General features: G+C 46.4%; 1 protein-coding gene across 5 annotated transcripts in view; it reads right to left on the reverse strand.

Annotated features, from left to right (window-relative positions):
- The window catches only part of WNT7B (Wnt family member 7B), a 96396-nt gene extending 82420 nt beyond the window's left edge, over positions 1-13976 (reverse strand). Inside the window, exon 1 of one of the 5 annotated variants that reach the window (XM_062634937.1) lies at positions 13214-13976. In XM_062634937.1, the coding sequence (XP_062490921.1) occupies positions 13214-13284 (71 nt within the window). In that variant the 5' untranslated portion in view covers positions 13285-13976. Of the gene's footprint in view, positions 1-5751; positions 5916-6087; positions 6288-6353; positions 6780-13213 lie in introns of those variants that run through there. The other 4 variants (XM_062634936.1, XM_062634940.1, XM_062634941.1 and 1 more) reach the window with 4 other exon arrangements.
- Between the last annotated feature and the right edge of the window lie 11006 nt (positions 13977-24982).

A 24982-nucleotide genomic window follows, 5' to 3' on the forward strand; every position in this document is an offset into this window, starting at 1 on the left:
AGTGCTTTATGACAGGTTTGTCCTAACAATATTAAGAGAGAAGTCATAGAAATATATTGCATATAGACAGAAAAACTTACTGAGAAAATACTTCGAATTTCCGTATCTAGAACTTCACATTTGCTGTACATCAAAGTAGGCACAATGCTCCTTATGCATTAGGAAACATATAGGTGTCGTCTTGGCAAGAAGTAGCTAGTAAGTCCTATGCAGCTCTCCACAATGGAAGGAAAATGAATGCTTTTATCTTTGGGGGAGGATTGAAGGGAGAGTAAGAGAGAAGGAGAGGGTGCTAATAACCCTTAAAGGACTGAAAGACATTCTCCAGGAACCTGCCTTCCTTGGCTTTTCTTCCGGAGCACTCCTGTGCCCAAGCCCCTCATCTTTCTTAGCCTTCCAAGTAATTCTGGGCTTGTAAACCTGAAGCTTTCAGGGGCAAGTTTGTTCAGTTCATTGCCAGGTTATTCACACATGTGTGTTGCATAATCCTAGAACCCATGGAGATTTTGCTTTTGTGCATTGCTATTTTGGTCATGGTTCTCATGACTAGAGGCCTGGCTGGCCCTCATGTAACTCTCCCATGTAGAGTGCTGCTGTAATACTATATAAATACTATACCAACCTGAAGCAGGTTGTGGTAATGCCATACAGGAGGGCAGTGAAGCATCAAGGAGGAAGGAGCAAAAATAATGTGAGGAATTGAGCAGACCGGTGAATGTAGAGTTGCAAAAAACCACCTGTCCAGTCGTTAACAGGTAGAGGTGTTTTGCCAGCATGCATGAAAGGCACCAGTGAAAGTCCACTGAGGGTAAACACCATACAAAGATTATGGGCTGAAGAAATTGAGCTTGCAACATTAACCAGTTCTGTAATGCATGGTGTCAGCAAGTCTGCAGAACTCCTTTGATCTATAGCTGGTCCCAGCTTTCTGTTGCTTGTGGTAGCTTGGGAGGACTAGTGTGTTCAACTGCATTGTTTAGGGGGTTGGGAATCTCTCTGGCAGCATTTCAGCCCAAATTGCATAGTCTCATACACTGAGAAAACACTTGGCAACATTCTACCTTTAGCATGCCATGTTGCCAGGTACATATGGTGCATTTTTTTCCATTACATAAAATGTGTTTGTCAGTCTAACTGTATAATTGCAGCTCACTTTGTTTAGCTCTTTAACACCTCCTTTGAAAGATTGTCTTCTGAGGGATTAGCCTTGTTCTTTGTTTAATAGGCAAGCATATCTGCATTTAATCTTACCTACTCATCTGAATATTTCATGTTGCTTTATAGTCACTTGTTATATTATGTTAGTAATGCAACATATGTAATAATATCATGTGGTCATCCTACAAAATATGGATGCAGCCACCTTTCCTTATAATTACTGAAGTTGTTACTTTTTCTCAATTTTAAGGCATTGTTGACATTCAATTCCCAGAGCCTACTTGCCCCAAAAGATCGAGAGAGTTGTCTACACTCACATGCATTTAGATTCAAGGATATTCAGAACTTGAGTGCTTGACATAGACCATGTCAGGGATAGTGGTGGCCAGTCACAGATTTACCAGAGCTCTTTGAGCTTAGACAGGCAATTTTAATCTGGGTCTCTCAGAGAAATTGTGGACTTTATCTTCTAGAGCTGTCAAGAAGTCATATCACAGTCCCTCTTCCATCTTTGTGTGGCTGCTTCAATATATGGAAATAGGCTGTATCAGGCAGGTAAGCCAAGTTGACAGTGATTATGGTAGCCCAGCAAGAAAATATTCTTTATCTTTCTTGTTTCTGCTGATGAACAGCATTTGGCTTTAGATGATCCTGAAAAGCCTTTGGAGGTTCACCTGTTCTGTCTTTAAGCCAGCACATCTCTGGGAGACAGTAGAGTTGAAGTCCTATTCCAAAACCTCTTATAGATGATTAGTATTACAGTACCATGTAAAAGGAATATCTAAGGATCTTAACAGAGCTCTTCCCAGGCATGGGACATTGTACAAATAGAGGTCAAGAGGGTAAGCTTGCCCTAAAGAGTACACAGTCTCACTTATAAGAGGAATGAGGTGCAAAAGCAGGGAAACAATGGATTTATGCCGTAGTCCAGTGACTGAGTCAGAGATAATCCTGTTCCCATAACAGACAGTTTTATCACAGCAGCTGATGTAACTGCGATGGGAAAAGTGGGCCAGCCTGTGTAGCCCTGACTGTGCCAGCTAATATGGAAGCATTGAAATTAACGGTGAAGCTGTGCCCACTATACCCTCGAAGGATCTTCACCACAGAGCAGTCTGGCTGCTCTCTGCTTGTGCAGCTCCCTCCTGCACTCCACAGATTAAGAGACAAACTTCAGGGACCATCTCCAGCAGTCCTAATCTTGAGGGATTAGGAATAAGTACTTTTCTAAAACATATGAAAAACAAGCATCCCTTCTAAGCCATTTCCCACGAGTGTAAAGAAGACCTGTTGTAAAAGATGTGGAATTCTAAGGACATGGGAGCATCAGCAGGATGGATGCAAAACGTGCAGGGGATTTTTCTCCCTCTACATTTCCTAACCAGCCAGTAATATCTTCTCACTAATACAAATTATTTCCTGCATTATGATGTTAGACTATGTAGCTGATTTAAAGATTTATGCTGCTATTCCTACGTACACACTCTCTTACAAGTTATTCCTGATTGCATTATAGCAAATAACTGAATTAACTCTATGTACCCACAGATAATCCCTGAAATAAGCTTCTTAAGAACCAACTCTCACGTTGCTGTTGAATACATCTAACCCTAAAGAAGATGACCAGTGAAAGGAGTACACAAATGGAAAGTTAGACTAGCACCATCTTCTTTAGAAGAAGCTAAATCTGTCTATGTGTACAGACACATAGATACTCAAAAGATGCACTGCAAGAAATGGTGCCAGACGGTGTTAGACATAATCCTGTGTTTTAGACATTTATACTAATTACATTGATAGTATTGAATGTCAGTTTTATACTTTAAATATGTAATTGGATTACCAAAATATGTCCAGAGCATTAAAATGCATCAGTCATCCTACTACCAGCTATTCTAGCTGCCATCCGTTCTCTGTTTCAGAAAGTCGGACACCAATTATTCCTGGTTGAAAAAGCTTTTACATTTTTACAGATGTTAGTAGGCAAGCCGAAGAAGATCACTTCATCAGATAGCAAACTTACAATACAGAAATAAATTTTATAAAGGAGTTGGTTCTTTAAACTGATTTTGAATACAGTCTACAATAACTTGACTTTCTTCCCCGCACAAAACACTGAGGCCCCAGTGCCTTTTTCATTCTGAAAATGAAATTTCATTTCATCATTGTCTTTTTCGCCCTGAAAATCCCTTTTCAGCACGAGAGGATTTATGCTTTCCAGCTTTTCTAGTGGAATAGCCGAGCTGCATCGCGCTCGCCCCACCGAACACACATCGGGAGAGACAGAACACGAACGGATACCCCGCTCTCCGTTCTCTCCTGCTCTACTTAACTGCCCCGGTAGTTGCGTCTTTATCCCTAAAGGACCAACAGCTCCGAAGCCGAGGATTTGTTCCCACAGCCAGAAGACGATAGAGATCTCGGGCAAAATTAACATAACCATTGACAGTCCACGAGAGCTCACTAAATAACAGCTTGGGAAGCATCCTCCCCTCCAGAGAGAGCGCGGGTAGCAGAAACAGACACCAGAAGATAATACTCGAACAGGCTTTAATCTTCAAAAGCTACCATTAGTAAGCCAGAGAAGTATATTTACCCACAAGATAAACACCACAAGTTCGCTAGGCTACTATCCATTAAGCACTGAAATAACTCCTCTTTTAACTTTCAACCGGGAGCAAGGCGAAGCATCGCGGCGCGCCCGGCTCTCCCCTCAGCGGCTCCCCGCTTGCAGGGGAGAAAAGCGGGGTCACGGCTGAGGTGCAACAAGCAGGCCAGGGGGTGGCATGGAGGGGGAGCAGGGAGCAGGGAAAGGAGGCCGGACAGTCTCTCTCCGAGGAAGCAACCAGCTCCCTCCCTCCGGGGTGATGGATGGAGGGAGGGATGGATGGAGAGAGGGAGGTGCGCGTTGCTTTGGGGCTCCGCTTTGTTGTGTTTCACCTCCTGATCCCTTTCCCTTCTGCTCTGCTGGACTGCAATAGCCGCCTCGGCTCCCGCTCCCTGGGTCCAGCTCCAAGTGACCCGCCGCTGAGGGGATGATGAACCAGGGATAGCACCGGGAAAGGCGAGGGAGCGTTATTTATCCTCAACGACTTCTCATTGTCGCGGGGCAGCGTTCAAAAGATCCCCAAGAAGCCCGCTCTAAATAAAGCAGGCATTGCTTCCCTTGTATTTCCCCTCAGCAGTCGCCTTAGTATTATTATTATACTTCTATAGCTTTTGCTTTCGGACCTTATAATTATGTCACACAGCAAGGGAAACCGCTAGCATCCCAGCATCTGGTGTGCGGTTTAAAACTTTTGTTTTAAGATTTGCACTATTTATAGAAGGAAAACTTGGTAGGATAGTAATTTCCTACGGGTTTGAGAAAAATATGGCTACGCTTATATTAAAAAGGGTGTATTTATTTATTTATTATGACTCCTTTCTCCTGTTAAAAAAAAAAAAAAAAAGAAAAAAGCACCGCAATTTTTTACAAGTTATTGGTCACCTACCAGCAGACATAATCCAGCTTGTGAGTAGAAACGGGCAGCTCTGGCTGAATTAAACCTAACGGGCTTCCATAAACCAAGAGCCTTCAAAAATCGGTAGCCAAGGCATGTGCATTTCATTAAGAATTAAGAATGTAAAAATAGGCTTTTAGTTTCTTTTCATGGGTGTGTTTATTCCTACTTTTCTTCCATAGCGGTGGGTTATATTTTTCCGTAGCCCACGGAAAATACACACACAGGAGCACACGCACACGTGCTTGTTTATGTGCATGTGCTCCGTGCATGTATACAGGTGGAAAAGGTATTATATATATAATATATATACATATACATAAATCCACATGCAGTTTAGGGGCAGAAGTTCAAATTTCACACCCTCCGGGCTGCCATAAAGCCTGACCTCAGCACGGGGGTGGAGGACAAGGGAGATCCGCCTGGCCCCGACATGCGAGGCAGGGGATACAGAGGCGGGTTTTCCTCGTCCTCGACCAAAGCTCTCCCGGGCCAAGGGGAGCCCCTCTGCCACGGCCCCCTGGCAGCCGGAGCCGGACCCGACCTCCCCGCTGCCACCCCCAGAGTTTCCCCGCACCCGATCCCCGAGTCCCTGACCGGAGGAGCACGGCTTGCCCCTGCGCTGGGGGGTTGCCCAAGGGAGGGAGAGGGCTCCCCCTTTTAAACCGGCTCCACCGGCCGCAGGACCTGTCGCCCCCCTCGCCCTCCTCTTCCCACGCCTGCCCCGAAGCTCGGACAGGTCTTTCTCAGGGTGAGGAAGAGCAGAAAACCGGGAAAGCTGCCCACCACCCCCTCCGGGCTTCGGCGAGAATCCCCGGCCGGTACCAGCTTCCCCCGGCACCGCGGCTGGACAACGGCGGCGACCCCGGTCCGCTACCCCTCTACCCCCTAACGCGGCGCCCGGCGGAGGCAGAGATATGCCGGGTAACCGGCAGGAGCAGGGCGGCGGGCACTCTCTCCGCAGCCCGCACAGACTAACCCAGCCGCTCCTTATCCACCGCAATGTTAGATACAGATATAGATATTAAAAAAAAAGAGAGCGAAACTCCTTGCAGTCCCACCCACCGACTCTCATTTCCCCCACCCCTACCTCCACCCCCTTCCTCACAAGGAAAAGGTCCTGGAGCCAGCTGTAACTGCGGGACTGGAGATCCCTCCGGAGCGAAAGCAGCCGGCTAGCAAAGAGCCTCCGCCGCCGGGGGCTCGCCCGCCGCCGGCTGCAGCGGCCCCGAGCTCCTCGGGATCTCCGCGCAGAAACACACTTCCCCCCGACGAGCGCGAAGCGATGCCCATCTCCGGTTTGGCAGGAGGAGGAGTCGGGGTCGGAGTCCCCAGGGGAGACGCCGGCCGCTCCGTGCCCCGCCGCCCAGCCGCCCTCCAAGGTGCGCCGCCCCGGCCGCGCCGGCGGGGCAGCCCCGGGAGTTACCTGGCGCTGTGCACTTTCCCCCGGCAGCCTCCGACCGGCAGCGCCAGCACCGCCGCCAGCACAGCAGCAGCAGCAGCACCTCCTCCTCCGCCGCCACAGCCACCACCATCCTCACCACCACGCACTTCACGGAGCTGCCGCCCGTGCTGGCTTCTCCCAGCTCCCTCTTGCTCGCTTTGCGCATTGCCCTTAGGTAGCTGCTAGCGGGGTCATTGCAAACAGTATTTTGTAAAAATAAAAAAAAAAAAAAAATCTGGATCACTTACAGGTAACTCCCACTGGTAAGGATGAGGAAAATCTGAGGGTAATACACTGAGAGTAACACACTGCGAGATGAAAAAAGGATCATGGCTGAATCCCGTTTACACTCTTGGAGTTCGCTTCCTTGGTTATTCCTTCCTGGGCCCCCCCTGGTCGTAATTCCCCACCCTTTTTGGTGTCTGCTGTGGCTTGAATCTGAGTTGGAATCCAGTCCCTTGGGCTTGGGGGGGCTTTGTCTGTTTGTTTGTTTGTTTGTTTGTATTGATGTGTCTAGTATTCCCCTGGTGCTAATGCTGCTCCCTGTGCAGAGTGTGTGCTGCTGCTGCGGCTCTCGCTGCTGCTGCTGCCTCTGGGCTCCTGCCTGTCATGTCTCAGTGGTTGGAAGTTGTTACAGTGGGTTCTCGTGTTGGAATGAGGATGGTTTAAGGGATTTGGATGGCAGAAAGTGCCTCTCTCTCTCTCTCTCCCTCTCTCTACAACTCTCCTGAGACTCGGGGCTGCCATTGGGCAGTCAGACACTGCAATCCGCCTACTTTTTTCTCTCCCTCTCCTTTTTTTTTAAAGGGGAGGATGACAATGGAGAGACACTGATCCTGCCCGGGCTGCTATGGGTCCACGCTCCCTGGTTGAGCCCTCGCTGCACGCCTCGCTCCCCAGGCTCTCCTCTCCCCTACCACAGGGCATTTTTAAGCTCGCTCCCGCGTCTGCCGTGAGGGGTATATCCCGAAGGCGTTGTCAGCTCCCTCCCAGCTCCGGTCTCGGTGAATTATTTTATTATGGGCGGCTGCCCCAGGTCCCCTGAAGAGTTCCACCGTCCCTTCAGCCTCAGCAGGGATCTGCTTCTCCTTGTCCCCGCTGGTGAAAATTCAATTCCGGTTTAGGGGGAAAAAAAAAAAAAAATAGGCAAAAACCCCAAAAAGGCTCACATGTTGTCGTATTCCGCCTGAGTGAGAAATAAAAACATGCACACTCGTAGCTTCCTGGCGAGGTTGGATTTCGCGTGAGAGAAGGGGAGGGAAAGGACTGGTATGAAGCAGCCGGGGTAGGAGGGGAGCGGGGGGCTCCCGGCCCCCCGCACTTCTCACTGCTCCCGCAAGAAGAGCTTTCATCTGTTCTCTTCCCTCTCCCTCTCTGCTTCCTGAGAAGATGCCGGTCCGAAGAGCCGCTTCCCGGCAGGTCAGTTGCCTCGCCCCGCCGCTCCTCGAGGCCAAGGGATGCTCGACCCTCCCCACTTCGGCGGACGGAAGCCCTTCGCCCCGTTTAGCCCAACCGTGCATGAGACAGTCGCTCTTGCTCTTTGCTTCGTCTGGAGATTGCCCCCCTTTTTTTTGGGGGGGGGGGGAAAACAAAAAATAGGCGGTTTAGAGGTGGGGGAGACGGTGGAAAGACGTGCGCTGCGGGGGAGCAGGGTTAGAGCTTGAAAGCGAACCCAGAAAGAGAAACGCGAGCCGCAGATAATTTAACACAAATGCAGCCGACATCAGCGAGAACCAGGCTCCGAGTTCTCCTCTGTCCGTAGCGTTTGTAAATGTTCTCCTCAGGTTAATTGCCTAATGACTGAAGGAATTTTCCTGTCCAAGTGCTCTTCCAAATATCCTGGGAACACCTCCTCGGTTAGCCAGTCCCAGCACAGGGGTGCAGCAGCCTCCTTGACACAACGAAATATTCCCTCAGATGGAACGGGAATTGCAGAACCGGTGTAAAAACGTTGTCTGCCTCCCAGCATGCGATAAAAATCTTCTCGGGGTTTGGTGTCATTTAACCACCCTCATCTACGAGTCCAGCACAGACCCTGGAGCAGTCGAAGTCCTTTAGAAAACTGCTAATCTCGATTAACAAAGGACGGCAGATTAAGCCTTTCAACAGTCATTGTAATCACAGAATCGTCTTACTTATAATTTTGTAAGATTCTAAAATCGTTGTATTTATACTTCTGTAAGTGTATGTGTGCATGTATATGTAAACTGAAATGTTCTGTAATGCCCGTTCTCCCTCTGAGGCACGCAGGCTCGGGGCTGAGGCAGCTGCTCTGAACGGGAACTAGGATAACGGTGTAGCCGCTTTTAATGTTTTATTTCTAGCATTTGTTCGGCTCCGGATATGTATTGAAATATACATCTGCTTTTAAAGAGGTGTCTGGGGGAAAGAAGACAAAAAAAATTTTAATCGTCAAAATGCAAAGTAAATGCTGGAGCTGGAAATCTTCGAACCGGTGCTATCAGAGTTAGACCCAGTCCAGTTGAAACAAAGACAATTTACCCATCTCCACAGTTCTGGGATCGAAGCTGGTTTTATCCACAGCTTAGCTGTGTAGAGAGAGGGAATCTGTAAATACAAAACCAATTGTGCTGTTTCTTTTCGGGAAGTTAAATTTCATTCTAAAATCACGGGCCAGTTATTAGTCGAAAAATTATTAATGATGATGATGATAGAAATAACCTGATAAATTCCATCTAAATGGGTTCTATATGTATGTCAGCCGGGGATAGTGAGAAGTGCACTTGTTTTGTTGATTGAAGCCGAATATATTCCTGTCAATAAAATGATGTGGCACTGGAGGAGGGGGTGTTGTCGGTGACACCTAATACGGGCGTTTCGGCAGCTGTCGTTCCTTCTTCCACAAACACTTGTATTTGGGACAAAATAGGGGCAGAACGGCACTAGAATGGTTGCTGACACCATATTCGGGCAGATGAAGCAGAGCAGGCACGAATAAAGAATTTCTTTTCTTTTTTTTTTTTTTTTTTTCCTCTCTCTCTCTTATCTGTCCATTCCCAGCTGCGGTTTCCTTTTTACCCCAAACCTGGAGAGTGTTCGGCACAAGAGCACGTCGGAAGCCAGTGAGGGCTTTTGAAGGTCTGCCCGGTTAGCAACCCACTGGAATCCGTTCTGCTTTAAATCGCGTATTTCTTGTACCTCCCCAAGCAGCAAGTCTAGTGCCGGGGTAAAGAAGGAGGAGAACGATGAGTTTCCTAACATGAGCGGAGGTCTGCTTGGCGGCGAGGGCGAGGAGTGACGGCGGTAGCAGCACAAAGGAGGGTGCCCGTGGAAGGGCCGAAGAGCATGTCGCTCCGCCATGGAGACGGCGCCAGGCAACCCTGGTACCTCAGCTGCTCTGTACGGGGCTCCGAGCGTAAATCCCGCGGGTTTCCTTGCGGGGGCCTCGCCGGGGCTCCTGGTGCTGCACGTGGTGTCCGCCGTCGAGGCTGCGCCCCAGCCGCTGCCGGCCTCTGGGCCGGGGTAACCAGAGGGAACGAGCTCACGGGCTCCCTGCGGCTGGACAGCCCTGGAGATGGGAGAGAGGCGCGGGATTTCGTTGGCGTTTGCTGCAAACGCCGCAAAGCCAATGCGAGCTTCGCCGTAGGGGAGAGAAGCTGGGTCGGCTGGGCCGTTCCCCGTTGCAGCGTCCCTGGGAGTCCTGGGAGGGAGCAGTGTGCTGCGGACAACCTGGGCCGGAATGCCCAAAGGGGTGCCGGCACCTTTCTTTGCTCCCTTCGGGCAGCGCCAGCTCCCGCCGCTTGAATCTCTCGAACCGCACCTTGAACTCCCGCCCGACGGGGATGGGAGTCAATCCGGCTTCCCGGCCCGGCTATCACACTTCTTCCCCTCCAGAGAAGATGAAGAGGAAACGGGTGGGTTTTGCCCCAGCAGCCGAGATCCGGGCACTGCCAGCGGCTCCGTCTTGCCGAAGGTCACATCACTTATCCTCAGAGCTTCCGCTGTGATTTGCATCTGTGGTACAGCTGTGGTTTTTAACTTCAGACGTGTTTATGAAGTAAATAGGAGACGAGGGCTCTGCGATGTTCGCAGGGAACATTTCTGTTTCGATCCTTCTGCTAGCCAAGGTCAGTATTGGATGCGATCTATTTTCGCAAGGGAATACATGGAGCCATCAGTGTTGCAGCCGCTTTACGCTTCGATGCCTGGACGGAAACGTCATCGACAGAAACATCAAGGGATGCTTCACCTCACTCCTCTCTCTCCAGCAAACTTGGGATAGGAAATAGAAGTGGGAACAACGGGAATTCCCTGAGAGGAAGGACTACCTGAGAGGGATCTTGCTCTCTCCTCCTAACTGGATATAGCGGAAGCCGCTATATGGTCCCTTGCTATGTCACCCCCGCCCCGTCCGACAACTGGGTGAATTCTTACGCACTGCGTTATTTTCTCTCCCCCCTCGGTCTCATGTTTGCCACTGGAAGTGGAGCTTTTAGCACGTTTTATTAAGTTAGGAACACGTGCTCCGCAGCAAAGAAAAACTAAAAGAAAAACCACAAACAACAAAGATCTTCCAAGTGTAAGCTCCTTGCTACCGCAGGCACAGCGGCTTTTTCCTTCATGCTGCAAAATAAACCTAATGCACTGGAAGACAAACTATGTTTTATCTGACTTCATCTCCCCCCTCTCTTTTCTATGCAGAGAGCTCACTAGAAAAGGTATCATTACATTCAAAGGATATGGTTTCAACAAAATGGTAGTTCCAGTGGCTGATGAAAGAGGAAATAATTGCATCCCACATGCCTAGCCTAGAAGTAGCCCTGGACCTCCGAGCAATTTTCTCTCCTATTGTTCAGAGAAAGTGAAGTATCCTCATCGCCTTACAGGCATGGTGATAGATCTGATAGGGTTTCTGTAAGGGCTTTTATTGCTTCTGCTGTCCACTCAGTTTTACTTCCAGGCTCAGACCAACGGCATTCTTGCGATTTTTGCTCTGAATCCCCTTCTAAAATAGCTACAAGCAATTTCGAAAAGAGATCTGCCTTCCAGACTCTAACATGTGCCCAATCTTCTGTTCCCTTTGAAAATAAAACCGCACTGAAAGCCAATAGCAATATCATTACCCTAATTTTGGAAAGCGTTTTCTTTGAGCCCGCCTGCCTCACTGTGAGGGATGTGTTGTACAAAGTCCCAGCTATTGAAGCAGATGGGGTACCCAGTCACCGCTTCGTTTATGGATACATAGCCTCACCAGATTCACTTCTCATCTAAACCCCTGTCAATCTGAGCCTAGAAGATGCCAGAGCCCATCGCTGACGACCACAACTCCGACAAAGGGCGGTGCAGGTATTCGGCCCCGCGGGGATCAGAGCACGGAGAGCATCCTCCTGTCTCCAGCAGGCAGGATCTGGGGCTACCCCCAGCCATGCTCGACGGCAGGGGCAGGGTGGTCTCGGGCCCCGCACCGGGGCAGGGCAGGGGGCAGCGCAGAGAGCGTCCCCCGCCCTCCCTCCGCTCATCTTCCGCGGGTTCTCCGCGGCGGCATCTGTGGCAGTGGGGCGGACAGAGACCCGGGCCATAAATTAAATAAATAAATAAATAGGCAAACAAGCACAGGGATGCACGGCTGCTGCCCGCCGAGCAACCTGCTGCGGACCCTCCGCTAGGCAGCCCGTGGCTTTCACTGGTGCCTGCAACCGCAGTAGCCCTGTCCTTGCTGCCCACAGCTGGGAGAGCTCCGGGGGTGGGGAACGCACAGACCCTTTTTGCTCACCCCCGAGGAGCCTGATTTAATCCCCCCTCGGTGTAACCTTAATCCCAAACTCTGGCGTGCTCCCTCTCACAGCTTCCCTCCCCCTGCAGCCCCCTCCTCCTCCTCTCCGCCTCTGCTGGGGCTGTTGACAGCGGTGACGGGACTGTTCCGAGGCCATCCCCGCCGCGCATCGATCGTGCCCGGAGCAGTTCCCGCGGCGGCGGCGGGGAGTGCAGGGCCAGGCGGGCAGCTCCTCTCTTGCCGCTGCCCTCCCGCTCCGGGACGGGATGGGACGCTGTGCCGTTGTGCCGGCTGGCCCGTCCCTCCGGGAATTGCCCCCCTGCTCTCCCGCCTTTGGGGGCTGCCCTTCTGCTCCCCCCTCCTCCACTTATTGATTTCAAGGAGGGAAGGGAGCGTTTCTTTGGATTGCAACTCACCTTATGCATTCTTGATCATTATAAAAAAAAAAAAAAAAAATCCCGCAGCTATGCAAAGACAAGAGCTTTAAAGAGTTTGTAGCTCGACAGGTAAGGACTCGGCTGAGGCTCAGGAATGTGGAAATTCAACTCAAGTCAGCCTACTGCGACGAGCAATATTAATAAGGGCATACAGGTACGGGGGGAGAGGCAGAGAGGGAGAAACTTGGCAACTGAAATAACAGAGTGAGCTCGGTTGCTGCCATCGAAGGCCGAGGAAAGAGCCGCGGGCTCCCGGGGAGCCCCGCTGCCGGCCGTCCCCGGGCAGCGGGCCGGGAGGGGGGCCTTCGGCGGAGCCCGCCCGGCCTGCCGGGCGCGCCAGCGCGGAGGCAGCCGGACCAGTTGTCAAGCTAATTTCAACACGTCCGCGTGATGGATAGAAACGCAAATTGTGTCTAGGCCTGCATAAACCAAATCCCCGAGTGCAGGTTCAGAGCAGGGATTCCCCTCCTCCCGCCCCTTTCGCCTTTTTAATACTTAAGCTCTGCTCTATTGTCCCAGCAGCAGCGGCTGAGTTAACTCTGTCAGGCTGCCTTTCTTTTTTTTTTTTTTAACGGAGGGTACTGTACGCCAGAGATAATATTTAAGTTCGCTTAAGCAGTACAAAAGAAAAGGATCCGTCATCACCCGCCACCGGCTCTCTCCAGGCTCGGCGCTGCCGGAGCGCCCTACCGCCGGGCACCGGGCTGCCCCGGGGCCGGGGTGGGGGGCACAGCCGAGCTCCGGGGGCTGCCACCGCCTGGGCACCCGCGAAAGGGGGGAGACAAACAGAGAGGAACAGTCACCTTCTCTCTTTCCTTCCATCCTTCCTTCCTTCCTTTCTTTCTTTCGATTTTCCTTTTCTTTGCAATATTTTGTCCACAACTCCGTAATAATGTGACCCAAAAGCCAAGGAGATTTGTCGTGCAGAAGAACTTACCCTAATTTGACATAGATGACTCCAAAGCATAGAAACACGTAGAAAATCCACTTGCGAAAGTTTCTGTGCATGATCTAGAGAATGGACTGAGCCATAAAAACTGCACGAAAAGCCGAACTGATCTTGTCGATTAAATCCCAGTCAGGAGTATTGCTGAAGCTACCCGGGAGCAGGGCCGGCCGAACTGTAAAAAATCAACACCGTGCAGATAAGCAGCTCTTCCCAGAGCCATGGTGAGCGAAACCGGCTCCAATATGAAGGCTCCAGAGGGAGGCAAAAATAGAAAGAGCTGCTCAAAATGGTAAAACAAAAACCCAAGACAGACAGTCTGAGGGAGAAAATGAGCAAGCACTGATCTTGATCAACTGCCTCATAGAGCCCTGAAGTTCAATGTGTTTTTACTTGTTCTGACTTCCCCAGGTAACACTACGTATCTTGCAATCTATGGCTCCAGGTAGGAGGATCTCTCTCTCTCTCTCCCTCTCTCTCTCTCCCCTGCTCTTCCCCCCACCCCGTATGTGTCAGGATCTAATACATATCTTATCTGTCCGTGTGTATGTGAGGGTGCGAGCTATGCGTGTGTTTGGGTTTCAGAAGGCATGTCCTTAAGCCTGAGTGTTGGGGAAAACACATGAAACGTATCCAGTAAGGGAAATAAAGGACTCGTCCTCTCAAACCGAAGCATTTTTTCATTTCCTCTAGTATGGTAACGCGGCTGGATTTGCAATGTATGGACTTCGAAAAAGAGATTGTTAAAACCTTTTTTTTTTCCCTTTCTTCTTCTTCTCCCCCCCCCCCCCTTTCTTTCTCGTTTTCTTTTTTTTCCTTTCTAATCAAAAAGAGGCAGCATTAACCCCTGTTTGCTTACAGCACCATAGCCTAACAGGCGGGGGTGTGTGTCAAGGCTCTTTGGCCGTCTGACCCTGCTGCTGTACACAAACGCCTGTCACTAAATTCGATTTCATTTTTCACAGCAAGAAAACATTCTTTCCCCTTTCAGATACACATATGCTTGGCTTTTAACACGAGTTTAGGATATTCAGTTTGCTGCTCTTAGAGACATTAATCGGCAAGACAAAACCTCACTTTGTGTTCAGACACTAAGTCAAGTAAGGCTTCCTTTCTGCTTTTCCTTTCTCTCTCTCTGCCTTTTACTTCTTTCTCTCTGTCTTTTCTTTCTTTCTCACTGATTTTTGAGCTGCTCAGTTTATTCCCGCATTCTGTGGAGTTATCTATTTAATTCTACTACACAATGTGTGCCTGTCTGGAAGTATATGCCTGCATGCATATGCACGCTTAAATAGCACTCAAATACAGGTTTGTGGGCTGTGGTAAGTTATATAGAAATGGATAGACCCGTGCACCTATGCCCTCTCATACACATACTTACATATGCATGTAAGTAACAGTAAGCATAGATAGCTCTAGGCATCTCTCAAGGAGAATCGGCTAAACACACACCAGTAAAGGCTGAAAGGAAAGCAGGCAGTGACAAGCAAGCAGAAGAGGCTCAGCACAGAACTTCATCGTAAAGTATCTATCCTGAGGGAGAAAACAAAGGATTTTTGAAAGCCTGGCCAGGCTGCTGTGGTTGAAGAGACGCAGTGTGAAATTTCAAGTCATTTTCAGACGACTCACACAGCCAACGCTGCCCGCACCTTGCCATCACCCACACAGCTCCCGAACACAGGGGCTCCTAGGGGCACCAAGTCTGTCCTTGGAAAGGGGGAGCAGAAGGACAGAGAAAGGCCCCGCTGTAGTGTACATGCAGAGTCCCCTGGGCCGGAGGGAGAGGGCCGAGCCTGCCCTCCTCCCGCCGCCCTCTTCACACCCCATCCCTGCTGATGGGGTTCACTCTGCCTTCCCCCCGCATTCCTCACGGCTTATTCCTTAATACTCAACGCTCTGGCTCTTGCAGCAGGCAAATAGCCCCTATCCAGACCGCTTCTGCTACATTTTCCCTAATACTTAACTATGAACAACCTGTCCTTTCAAAATGCTGGGGCTTCCCTTCACACTCTTATATCTAAATGGCCTTTTCCCTCCCTTTCACCCCCACTGACCCAATTCCAATCCCCCCTCACTCCACCCCACCATATTTGAAGGATTTTCATGTGAGATGAGGCCGTGTTTCCCTTTTGAAAAACCATTTTTCCAAGAGCCTCATAACTTCACCCGGAGCTGCCATCCAAACTCTTCGACCAACACCCAGAAGTGCACTCAAGATGCAGCACTCCCTCTTGGTTTTCCCCTCTTTTTTAAAGCCTTTTGAAGGCGAAGACACCCCCCCCCCCTCCATCCTGCGAGCCCCAGAAGCCTAGGAGCGGGCGCTGCCCGCGGCCATGGCGGACTCGGGGCAGTCACAGCTTCCGTCCAGCCCGGGCGGGCGGCGGCAGGGCTGAGGCGGCCTCGGTCGGGGGAGGCTCTGCCGCAGGCTCCGCAAACGGCAGCGGAGAGCGGAGTCGGGGCGGCCCCTGCGCCGTGCGAGACCGCGTCCTGCGGGGTAACACCGCCACCCAGGGGCGGCCGGCGGCGGCGACCGGGGCGAGGGTCAGCATCGAGGACTCGTGGGGCGGGGTGGGGGAAAACGATGGCAGAGTCCTCCTTCCTGCTGGGCTGTGATGGAGCCGCAGCTCCCGAGCCCTGGCCTGGACCTGGTTTCCGGTGTGGAAACCGTCTTGGAGGGGCACGCTTCCCCTCCCTGTGAAGATGTGCCGGTTTCTGTATAGGAACTGGACACTGGCTGGCCACGGGGATTAAGAGTGAGGGGCTCAGCAGCACACCCATTAGTTGTGAGAATTCTTCTTCAAAGACCACTTATATGTGTTTGTTTGCTTTTTTTTTTCTCACAAAACCCGTGGAAGCAGGACTGCAGATTGCCTCCACCTCCTCAGTGACTGCATGCTAACCATCATCCTAGTGTGTCCTACTTGCCTCCTCTAACTAGTGAGTATTCCTCATGCCACCATGCAAACCCAAGAAGTTTTGACAACAGAAACTAAGCTAGTTTGCATATAAACTAGCTTGGAGATAAGCATCGTTTACAGGGCATAATATTTTTGTGGTTTTGACCCCTACTCCACTGTTACCTGCAGCTAATTGATTTGGAGATGCTGGATTTGGGGGAAAATGAGAGACTTTCTTTCCTTCAAATATTGGTTTAACTATTGCTGAAAGCTTAGGCTGAGGATAAGATTTCATGAAGCTTAATAATTCTGTGGTTTAAGAAAAAAATCCCCTGTAGAACATTAAAGTAGGTAATTCTCACATTAGCGTTCAGGAATTCATATAGACACTTTATAGGCAAAATATGTAAAGCTTGTTGAACTACTCTAAACAAATACTACCTTAGAAATGGTACAAAACTTCCTGCAAGTAAGGTAATTAATATTCATAAATACAAAAGCATTGTGAGTTGAAACCATCTGCTGAATGCTCTTGTTGTACACAACCATTACCTATTACTCATCAAAAATAATTGTCATGGCAGGTGATATACTCAATTGAAAACTCAAGTAATTAATTTTTGCACCCATTGACCTTCTGCTGACAAAGCTTAACATTCACTCCTCTAAACCCGATGAAGGAAAATTCATCTAAACCACACTGCTGCCTGTTCCCACCGCCTTTTGGTAAAATGGCTCCTGTGGCAAGATATTTCAAAGGCCTATTGGACTTGATCTTCCCCAATCCACCACAAATGCATTTATTCCCACTCCAAGTGGAGAGGTTTTACCTGCACCAAGGGAGGAGAAGACCTTGAGAAGTCACCAGTGTGCTGTGAATTTTTCTGACAGCTTAGCCAACAGGAGGTAACTCTTGGGTGCAGTAACTCAAGGGTAACTTTGGTGTCAGTTCCTTAAAAAAAGGAAATGCCAGGAATTAGATTCTCTGGCCAAGACAGGGGTATTGTTTTATTCCAGACTGCATGTCACCCATACTGTGCTGCAAGGGACGCAGTGCCATTAGTCCAACCCAAGCTACTACAGCTTGTAAGGCCTTACAGACCAGGGACTCTGTCCCACCAGGAGGAGCAATCCCCACAGTATGAGGAGAGTTTTGCAGCTCACTGTAAAGCTCTGTAAATGGAAGTATGAGCAGTGCTGACGGGGAAAGGAATTTTAAACTGTTGGTCACAACTCACATCATCTTCCCTGGAGCTTATTTCCAAGTGTAGTGTTAAAAATCAGAACAAATCCCGTGAAATTTCTGAGGAATGCAGACAGCAGGGATTCCTCTGCCACAGGCTACTTTACAATCCTTTCTCTTCTTTTTGTACTGCTCAGGTCAATCACAGGTAACTAGTAGGCTCGTTACAGGTCCCAGAAATCTTAACTATAGGGAAAATCCAGCTGCATTTATTGCAGCCAGCCACTGTCTGGCACTGTTGCTCCACGCAATTGTAGATGAAGGCTTCATCTAACACGAAGTGTGAAAATGTTCTTCATGGAAAATACGGAGAGCATAGTGGCTGAGAAAGAAAGAAAAGAATTAAAAGAAGAAGAATGACTATAAGAAGCATACAAAAAGAGGTATCTCATAGCTGACCAGGATCTTACATACAATTTACACGTGTTCTTAACAAATGTCCATTAACTATATACACTTACTATTACTAATCTTTAATATTTTGTATGCATGTCACCAGGCCTTTGCACATGAAGTGTTTTCTTAAATTACTTCTTCTCATTTACCCAGCAGCTTCCTAGGCCTAAGATGTCCATTCTTTCTGAGAGACTATCAAACCCACCCTCTGCTTCTAGAGCTTTTTTTAAGACCCATGATGTCCTTCAGGGAGCTGATCCCAGACCCTGTTCTCAGTCATCTGGTCTTTGAGCTGTGATTCTGAAGAAGGGCATGAAACTCATCTCATAGGTGATTATGTTCTTGAGATACATCTGGCAAGGTGTCCAGCACAGAACTGATTAATGGCAATAAAAACTTTGCACCAATGTCAAGGTCTGAATCTGGTCTTATTTAGCAACTGAACTTTCCATTGCTCAGTATTACGCACAACAGCATTTGTCTACACCTTTGATTACCACTGGCTTTCATTTCAGTTCCTTTCCCATTTTTCATTCCCTCCCTGTTTCTCTTCCTCTTTTCCCCTCTCTCTTTTACATCTCATTCCCTGGAATATTTTCTGCTTCTCAGGGTATCTGTCTTCCTGCAATTCCTAAGCCTGCTAACATTTCATCAGTTTAACACCAAATTAGTTTAATAAGTAACATAGGTGTCCAGACTCAGTTGCTTCACATGTTTCACATTGTTCAGATTAATCCTGGTTTGAAAATTTTTGTTTACTCTTTGCTTCATCGAAGCTGAGAGGCATTGTTCAAGCCACAGAAATGTAGAATTGTATATATTATACATGTCTGCAGTACCAGCACGAGATGGAACTAACAGACTTTCCCACTAATGCCCCCTTTGCTAAATAGATCTTTACTAGCTTTGTTGCACTGGACTTAATATAGTTTTAAATTCTTTATTCTTCATGAGCTGGCTTCTTACTCAACTGACTATGTTAGTCTGAAAGATGCAGAGGAAGGTTCAGCAGTTAAAATGGAACATGACTAAGAAATATAATGGCAAAAAAGGTTAAATACTCCAAATAAATTGGCACGTTGAATGTACATGTTGTATGAGAACTAATCCTTTTACTCTGCAGTGGTAGGAAATCTAGAATGATGGATTAACTGTGTCTTCTGGGCAGTATGCTTCAAGAAGAATATAGATCAACTGGAGGCAACCCAGAGGTGAACAACAGGAAGCTGAGTAGAAACATGATCCATGAAGAAAAGTTGAATCAGTTGTTCATTTTACAGAAACATAGACTGAGCAGAGAGAGGACAACAGTCTTCAAATGTGCAAAAACACATCACAAAGATAGCAAGGTAAGGAACTGATGTACACAGACACGGGGGATAAATGAATTTGAGCAGCATTTAGACAAAATTAGTTTAAGAATTAGCAAAATCTTCCTCAGATTTAAGATCAGGTTAAATAAACATCTATAGAAATTTAGTAGTACAGGATCCTACTGCAGGCTACAAGCACCAAGGCTCCTTTTAGATATGATTTCATGAAGTGACCCATTTCATCTTGCAGTAACAAGTGCTCTCACTGGTCCTCACAAAGCAAATGTCTAATAAAAGAAGTCTTAGCACATTTCTAAAGTTCAGCAATTCAGAGACTGAACCCAGTGAACAGCTTTCATTCCACCCTTCAGGTAACACAGTGAGACAACTTCATTGAACCCAAGTCTGCTGCTTGCATAAGGTAACCCAAACGAATGCAAACTAAATATTGAGTTCAGCAAGGTTCATACCAGAATTAAGATAAAATAAATTTAGTCTAGAAATTTAATCTGTAATCAGCACCGTCTTCTACTGTTGGTTTTGTGCTATTTAAAAAGGAATCTCTTTAATCTCTTCTATTCTCTTTTTATAGAAGACATTGAAAAACCACAGACCACAACCGTGTTTTTTTTTCCTTTCTGCTTTCTGAACTACATTTCCCAGAAATCTCAGGTCTTGAGTCAAAGTGCACATCCGTCTCTTGCTGTAACCGCTCTAGCTATCTGGTGCGGTCCCCTGTTAGAGAAACGTCCTGAAAGATGACGAGTAAGTGCAGAAAACCATGTAATAGCATCTTTTTTTCCTTACATATCAAGAAAATATTCAACAGATTTCAGCAACCAGTAAGAAACTATAACAGCAGCAATAGGTTTGGGTCATATTATGTATATTGTAATTGAGTTTTAAACATTCATTTTTTTCCTCAGAATACCTCATTAAAAGACTTGGCAATCATCTCTGCATAAAAATACAGGCCTTTATAGGCCTTGTTTGCACTGAAGTTATTAATTTGTTTTATCGTATACTGCTTACCATTTTGAGATAAATCTGTATGAATATGTGCCCTCCTGTCTGGAATCAAAGTATAATCTGTCAAATTTTTGTATGACAATTTTAAAAATTACTCTGATGATTCATATTTATATACACTTGACCATACATCATTGCCAGATTTTAAAAGCTAATTGCATGACTTCCAATGCCTGATATTTCTAAATAACAAATGAGATGAGAACCTCTGGATTATTTTTTTTTTCCATACGTGTGAGATGCCAAGAAAAACTCCTAAATGTGATTTTTTTTCCCCCTCCTCCCAGAAACTATGCCCTTCTAAGAAAAGAAAACACATCTAGAATTGCTATTTTTTAAATTATCCTGATTTTTTAAGTAAATCTAATAATGGGAGTGGGAGAAGGGAGAGTTCAGGCATTGGTTTTGAAAGCATAGGATTGATGATACTAATGTTGCCAAGCCAAACATAAGGACATTGGTTTGTTTAGCTTCCTGTCTCTTCCACCCAGCCATCATCAAGGACCATCTACTGTTCTTACCTAGGAGGGACAGCATTTCATTTAAAGGTACAGTAACAACAGTACTGAGATACATGTCCATTCATTAACCTACTTCTTAAGAGTTTTATCTATTTCTAGTGCCCTAAATCTAAAAAAAACCCTGCTCCATTAAAAAGGTTTTCAGGTGAAGATGATGCCTAGTGAGTAGTTTTATAAGGCTGTGTCCAGCAAAGTTTAACCTTCGTTCACACTTCATCTGTCCTACAAAACATTTGTCTCTTTTACAGTGACATTGTAATCTTTGCCTCTGTGTATCAGGTTTTGACTAACCTAGCTATGTTGCTGCACGGCAGTTATATGATGTAATTGCTTTGGATATATTAGCTTAGTTATACAGAAATGGCCAGACTTTGGAAATAATCCAGAAAGGTTTGCCCCTCTTTCCTTTACAGTTTTCAACGATTCATCAAATTATGTTGTTTGTGTCATGTCCTCCCCCAGGTCACTGAATTATAACGGGCACTTATCTACAAATCTTTCCTACATTTTCTTTCTATTACAATAAGCTTCTCTTTCATCAGGATTATCAGCGAAAGCTGCAGGATATTTTATCTGGCTGCAATTCAGCTTCATGTGGGGGTGCTCACATGCACCCTGCGGTATTTTGTGCAGTTATAAGCAATTTATGAGATGTTTAAAAGTACATACTTTACTTTTCAGATTTAACTCTTTGCCTGAACCCAGTGTCTGATTAATCTCAGTGCAAGAGTTCTGTAGAGACCAGGGTCTAAATATTAAGTGATACTGACTACCTCTGCTCTTTCATCACCTTCATTGGACCTGAAGGTTCTCAGCATTTTTTCGGGGTGCAGCCCTACCAAACCTTACATGCATTATAAAAGATGTTAAAAAAATTCTTCCCAAACCAAGGGCCCAAAAGGGCAGAAGCTTCCCCAGTATGCTTTTCTGGCATGACACCTATACTGGAGCGATGACCTTTAAAGGTTCCTTCCAATCCAAACCATTCTAAGATCCTGTGACTATGCTGAAATCATCACATGGCCACCATAGCCCTTGTCTCTCCCCTCATACAGTGTGCTCCCTGAAAGCTGCAAAGCATAAGGACAGGTTACCCAAGAAAGGATACAAAACAAATCCTGCAAGACACTGGGCTGGCAGGTACTGTGCTTCTGTGATACCTATCATCCATGATGGCAAGACGTGTAAATCAAAGAGCAGAGATCAGTTATTTAATGACTTCAGCAAATGAAGTCTCCATGACCCTGCCTTAGTACAAAATCTTCAATTCTGTGAAGCTTCTAGAATCAGTTTATCTTTCTGCCTTTTTAAAAGAAGGAGGGAAACAAGTATAGGTACCATTGTGCTTGTACCTGCGCACCCGCATCTGTGTCTCCAAAAAAGTGAAGAACTGGAGCATCTTTGGAGAAAGTATAAACAGTTCCTGTAGGATGGACAGGTTTCACACCAAGGCTATACATTAAAGTCTTTCAGCCCTTTCAGCCAGTGACTTTTTTGTACATTTTCCTACAAGGGTTAGCAAATTGGAGGCTAACGTTAATAATGAATGCTACTTGTGCTAGTAGGAAACGGTGGGACAACATAATCAATGGAGATTTTTTAATGTAAAGAGTAGCTATGAAGTAGCTATGTTCACTCATAGGATCCTCAATGAAGAAAATGCTTCAACATAAATGTAACATAGTTCTCACCAGGAAATATTTAGACATGTTTTCTATACACATGACAATGCATGTAAGCCAATGATAATTCTTCCTTTTTTACTGGCTATGGTCTGGTCTAGGTAGAGAATAAACGTGGTCAAGAATCTGGGAATCCTGACTGCTAGATTGTCTCTTGTTTAGACAAGAGACATCCTCTTTGTCCTTCCCAAGCTGGCATCACAACACAGAATTGCCAGTTACCAAGCTTAAGTGATTAGTCCCCAACATCCTCCCCCAAATCCAGAGTAGAGCCCTGAAATCTTGTGAGGGGGATATTCCTCACCACTTCCTATTGTGTCTTCAGGGCTTCTGGACGCAGGGGAGTTTTATGTTGAGTAAATCACTCCTTCTAAAGTGATAAATAGCTTTTTTCACAGAATCATTATGGGCTTGTTTGTGTGCATGCCAGAGCTAACACAGACTTTTGCCTTTTGCTCTTTGATTGGTACAACAGGGATCTTTGAAACTATAGTTGATTGTTATGCTATTGTCTACTGAGCCTCCATGAGCTGTAAACTGAGAACATATTTATTGCTTTTACCAAACATAGTCCCTTGGCTAAATGTCTCCTTATTATACTTTTTTCACTGCCTACTTTTTCTTCTTTTAGAAAGTCACAGCTTGGTTTGATTCTAAAGGCAACGTCCCACTTTAACCACAGACATCTCTCACTATCAATGGAGCATGAAGGTAGAGGGGGGAAAACCCTCTTTTGGCTGACAGCTGTAGGTGTCCATTTACTTTTGGAAATTAAAAAACAAACAAACAAAAAACAATCAAAAGTAGGATGTGCCGTTTTCTAGAAAGTTTCTTTTCAACTTCCCTGCATTGCATGGATATTTTTCTTCTGTAATGAGGAAATCAAACCTTAATTGTCTGTCATTTGCTAGAATGGCATTATGTAAGCTCTTGTTAGATTGCCCTACCAGTAAATCTTACTTTTGGGTGTCATAATACAGAGCAATCTGTTTTCTGTAGCTATGGAAGAATTCAGTATAGGACAGTAGTATCAAAGAGCTTTAAGGCTGGCTAGTATACCCACTTACACATTGATGAAGACTGTAGGAGGACAGAAAATGTAAGGTAGTAATCCCCAGAGACATTCACAAAGAACAGTGATAAAAGAAAAATGGTGTGCATAAGAACATCAGCAGACAATGAAAAGATGAGAGATTTATTAATTGGAACAGGAGTGAAGGAAAGAAAACATTCTGGAAGCAAACTAAAGAGAAGCACTTCAGTAGACAGAACCACTGTATTAAAAATATTTGGGAAATACAGTATTTCTTTGATATTTTTAAGAATTTGTAACTTGACAACTATATTGTGAGAGTAAAAATGAAAGCTGGGTTCAAGAGTGTAATTCCACAGCAAATGCAGTATTTTTGGAATCCACAAGACTCTCTGCCAATAATTTCCTGGCTATAGCACCCTTTTTGAAATTAAAATCTGTTACCTCTCCTTCAGACTGGTGTGGCTTTTCTGATGGTCTTCCTTGTAGATGCTGACAGACCAATTCAGTTGTAATTGCTTTACATAGTTTGTCTGTCAAGGCATCCTGCTGAGAATGTAGCAAAATACAACCTTTACCCATGGAAATCAAACAGTTGGCAAGTGGGCGCCTTTGGTCTTTTAATTCTTTGTCACAGGTTACTTCAGCAATTCATTGTTCATGGAGTTTGTCATGACATTAAGGAAATCTGACTACACACTGAATTTGGCATGCCTAGTGCTAGTCTTCACTGAATCACGGGCCTACTGAGTGACTTCATGTGAGTCATTTCCATCACTGGGCCTCCTGCCTCAGCAAGGAGATGGGGATATTCATGCTAATTCCTTCTCTATGTGCTTTGCTATCTAGTCATAAGTAGTTCTTATGAAAGACAGCAGTGGTATTATTAGTGAGGCAAAATCTAAACGGATGGCAGTAGATTTGGCTGATAATAAAAGAGGCAGTAAGAAAGCCAAAAGATATAAATATACCACTGTCTTTGGATGTTTGAGCCAGTTTTGCTGAATGGGAAATGCCAAAACTGTGAGCTAGACCTTTGTATTCATGGCTTGCAAAGAGCAACAGGGATGTTTTGATGTTATTACTGACAAGACTTAACACTTTACTACATAAAGGACAGGGTATCGGCCACTCTTGCACAATTTGTAAATGAAGGCACTGCTACTGCTAAACCCAGGACAGCACTCCTTCAGAAGTAATCCATAGATAGTGAGCCTATCAGTTGTTGCTTCTTGTACGCAATATTGCTGCTGGTATTCTCACCTAAGAGGCCTTCTTTTCTTTATCTTGTTTGATTACTGATATGGATGAAAAACTAGGTCAGAAACAACTAAGGAGATCAGGCTTATCTTATTGAAGATACCATATGTATCTTGTGAGACATACTGATACTCCCTGAATCACTCAGTGTGTTCAGGAAATTTTGTGAAAGTACACTGCTTCTGCTTTCAGTGGCCATTTCTACTCCCTTCATAAATATTGGATACTAAAATAATTATTTACTTATTTTTCCTAACAGCACTGAAGTTCTCAAAACTTCAGACCTGGAACTGGCTTCCTAGAGAGATGGCCAATATCCCAAGCCTGTCAGTGTTCAAGAGGCATTTGGACAATCCCCAATTGTCCAAATTTGGATAATTTGGACA

The sequence above is a fragment of the Pezoporus occidentalis genome, unplaced genomic scaffold (assembly GCF_034315485.1).
Source record: "Pezoporus occidentalis ecotype Australia unplaced genomic scaffold, CSIRO_AGI_Poc_V1 ctg44, whole genome shotgun sequence".
NCBI lineage: Eukaryota > Metazoa > Chordata > Aves > Psittaciformes > Psittacidae > Pezoporus > Pezoporus occidentalis.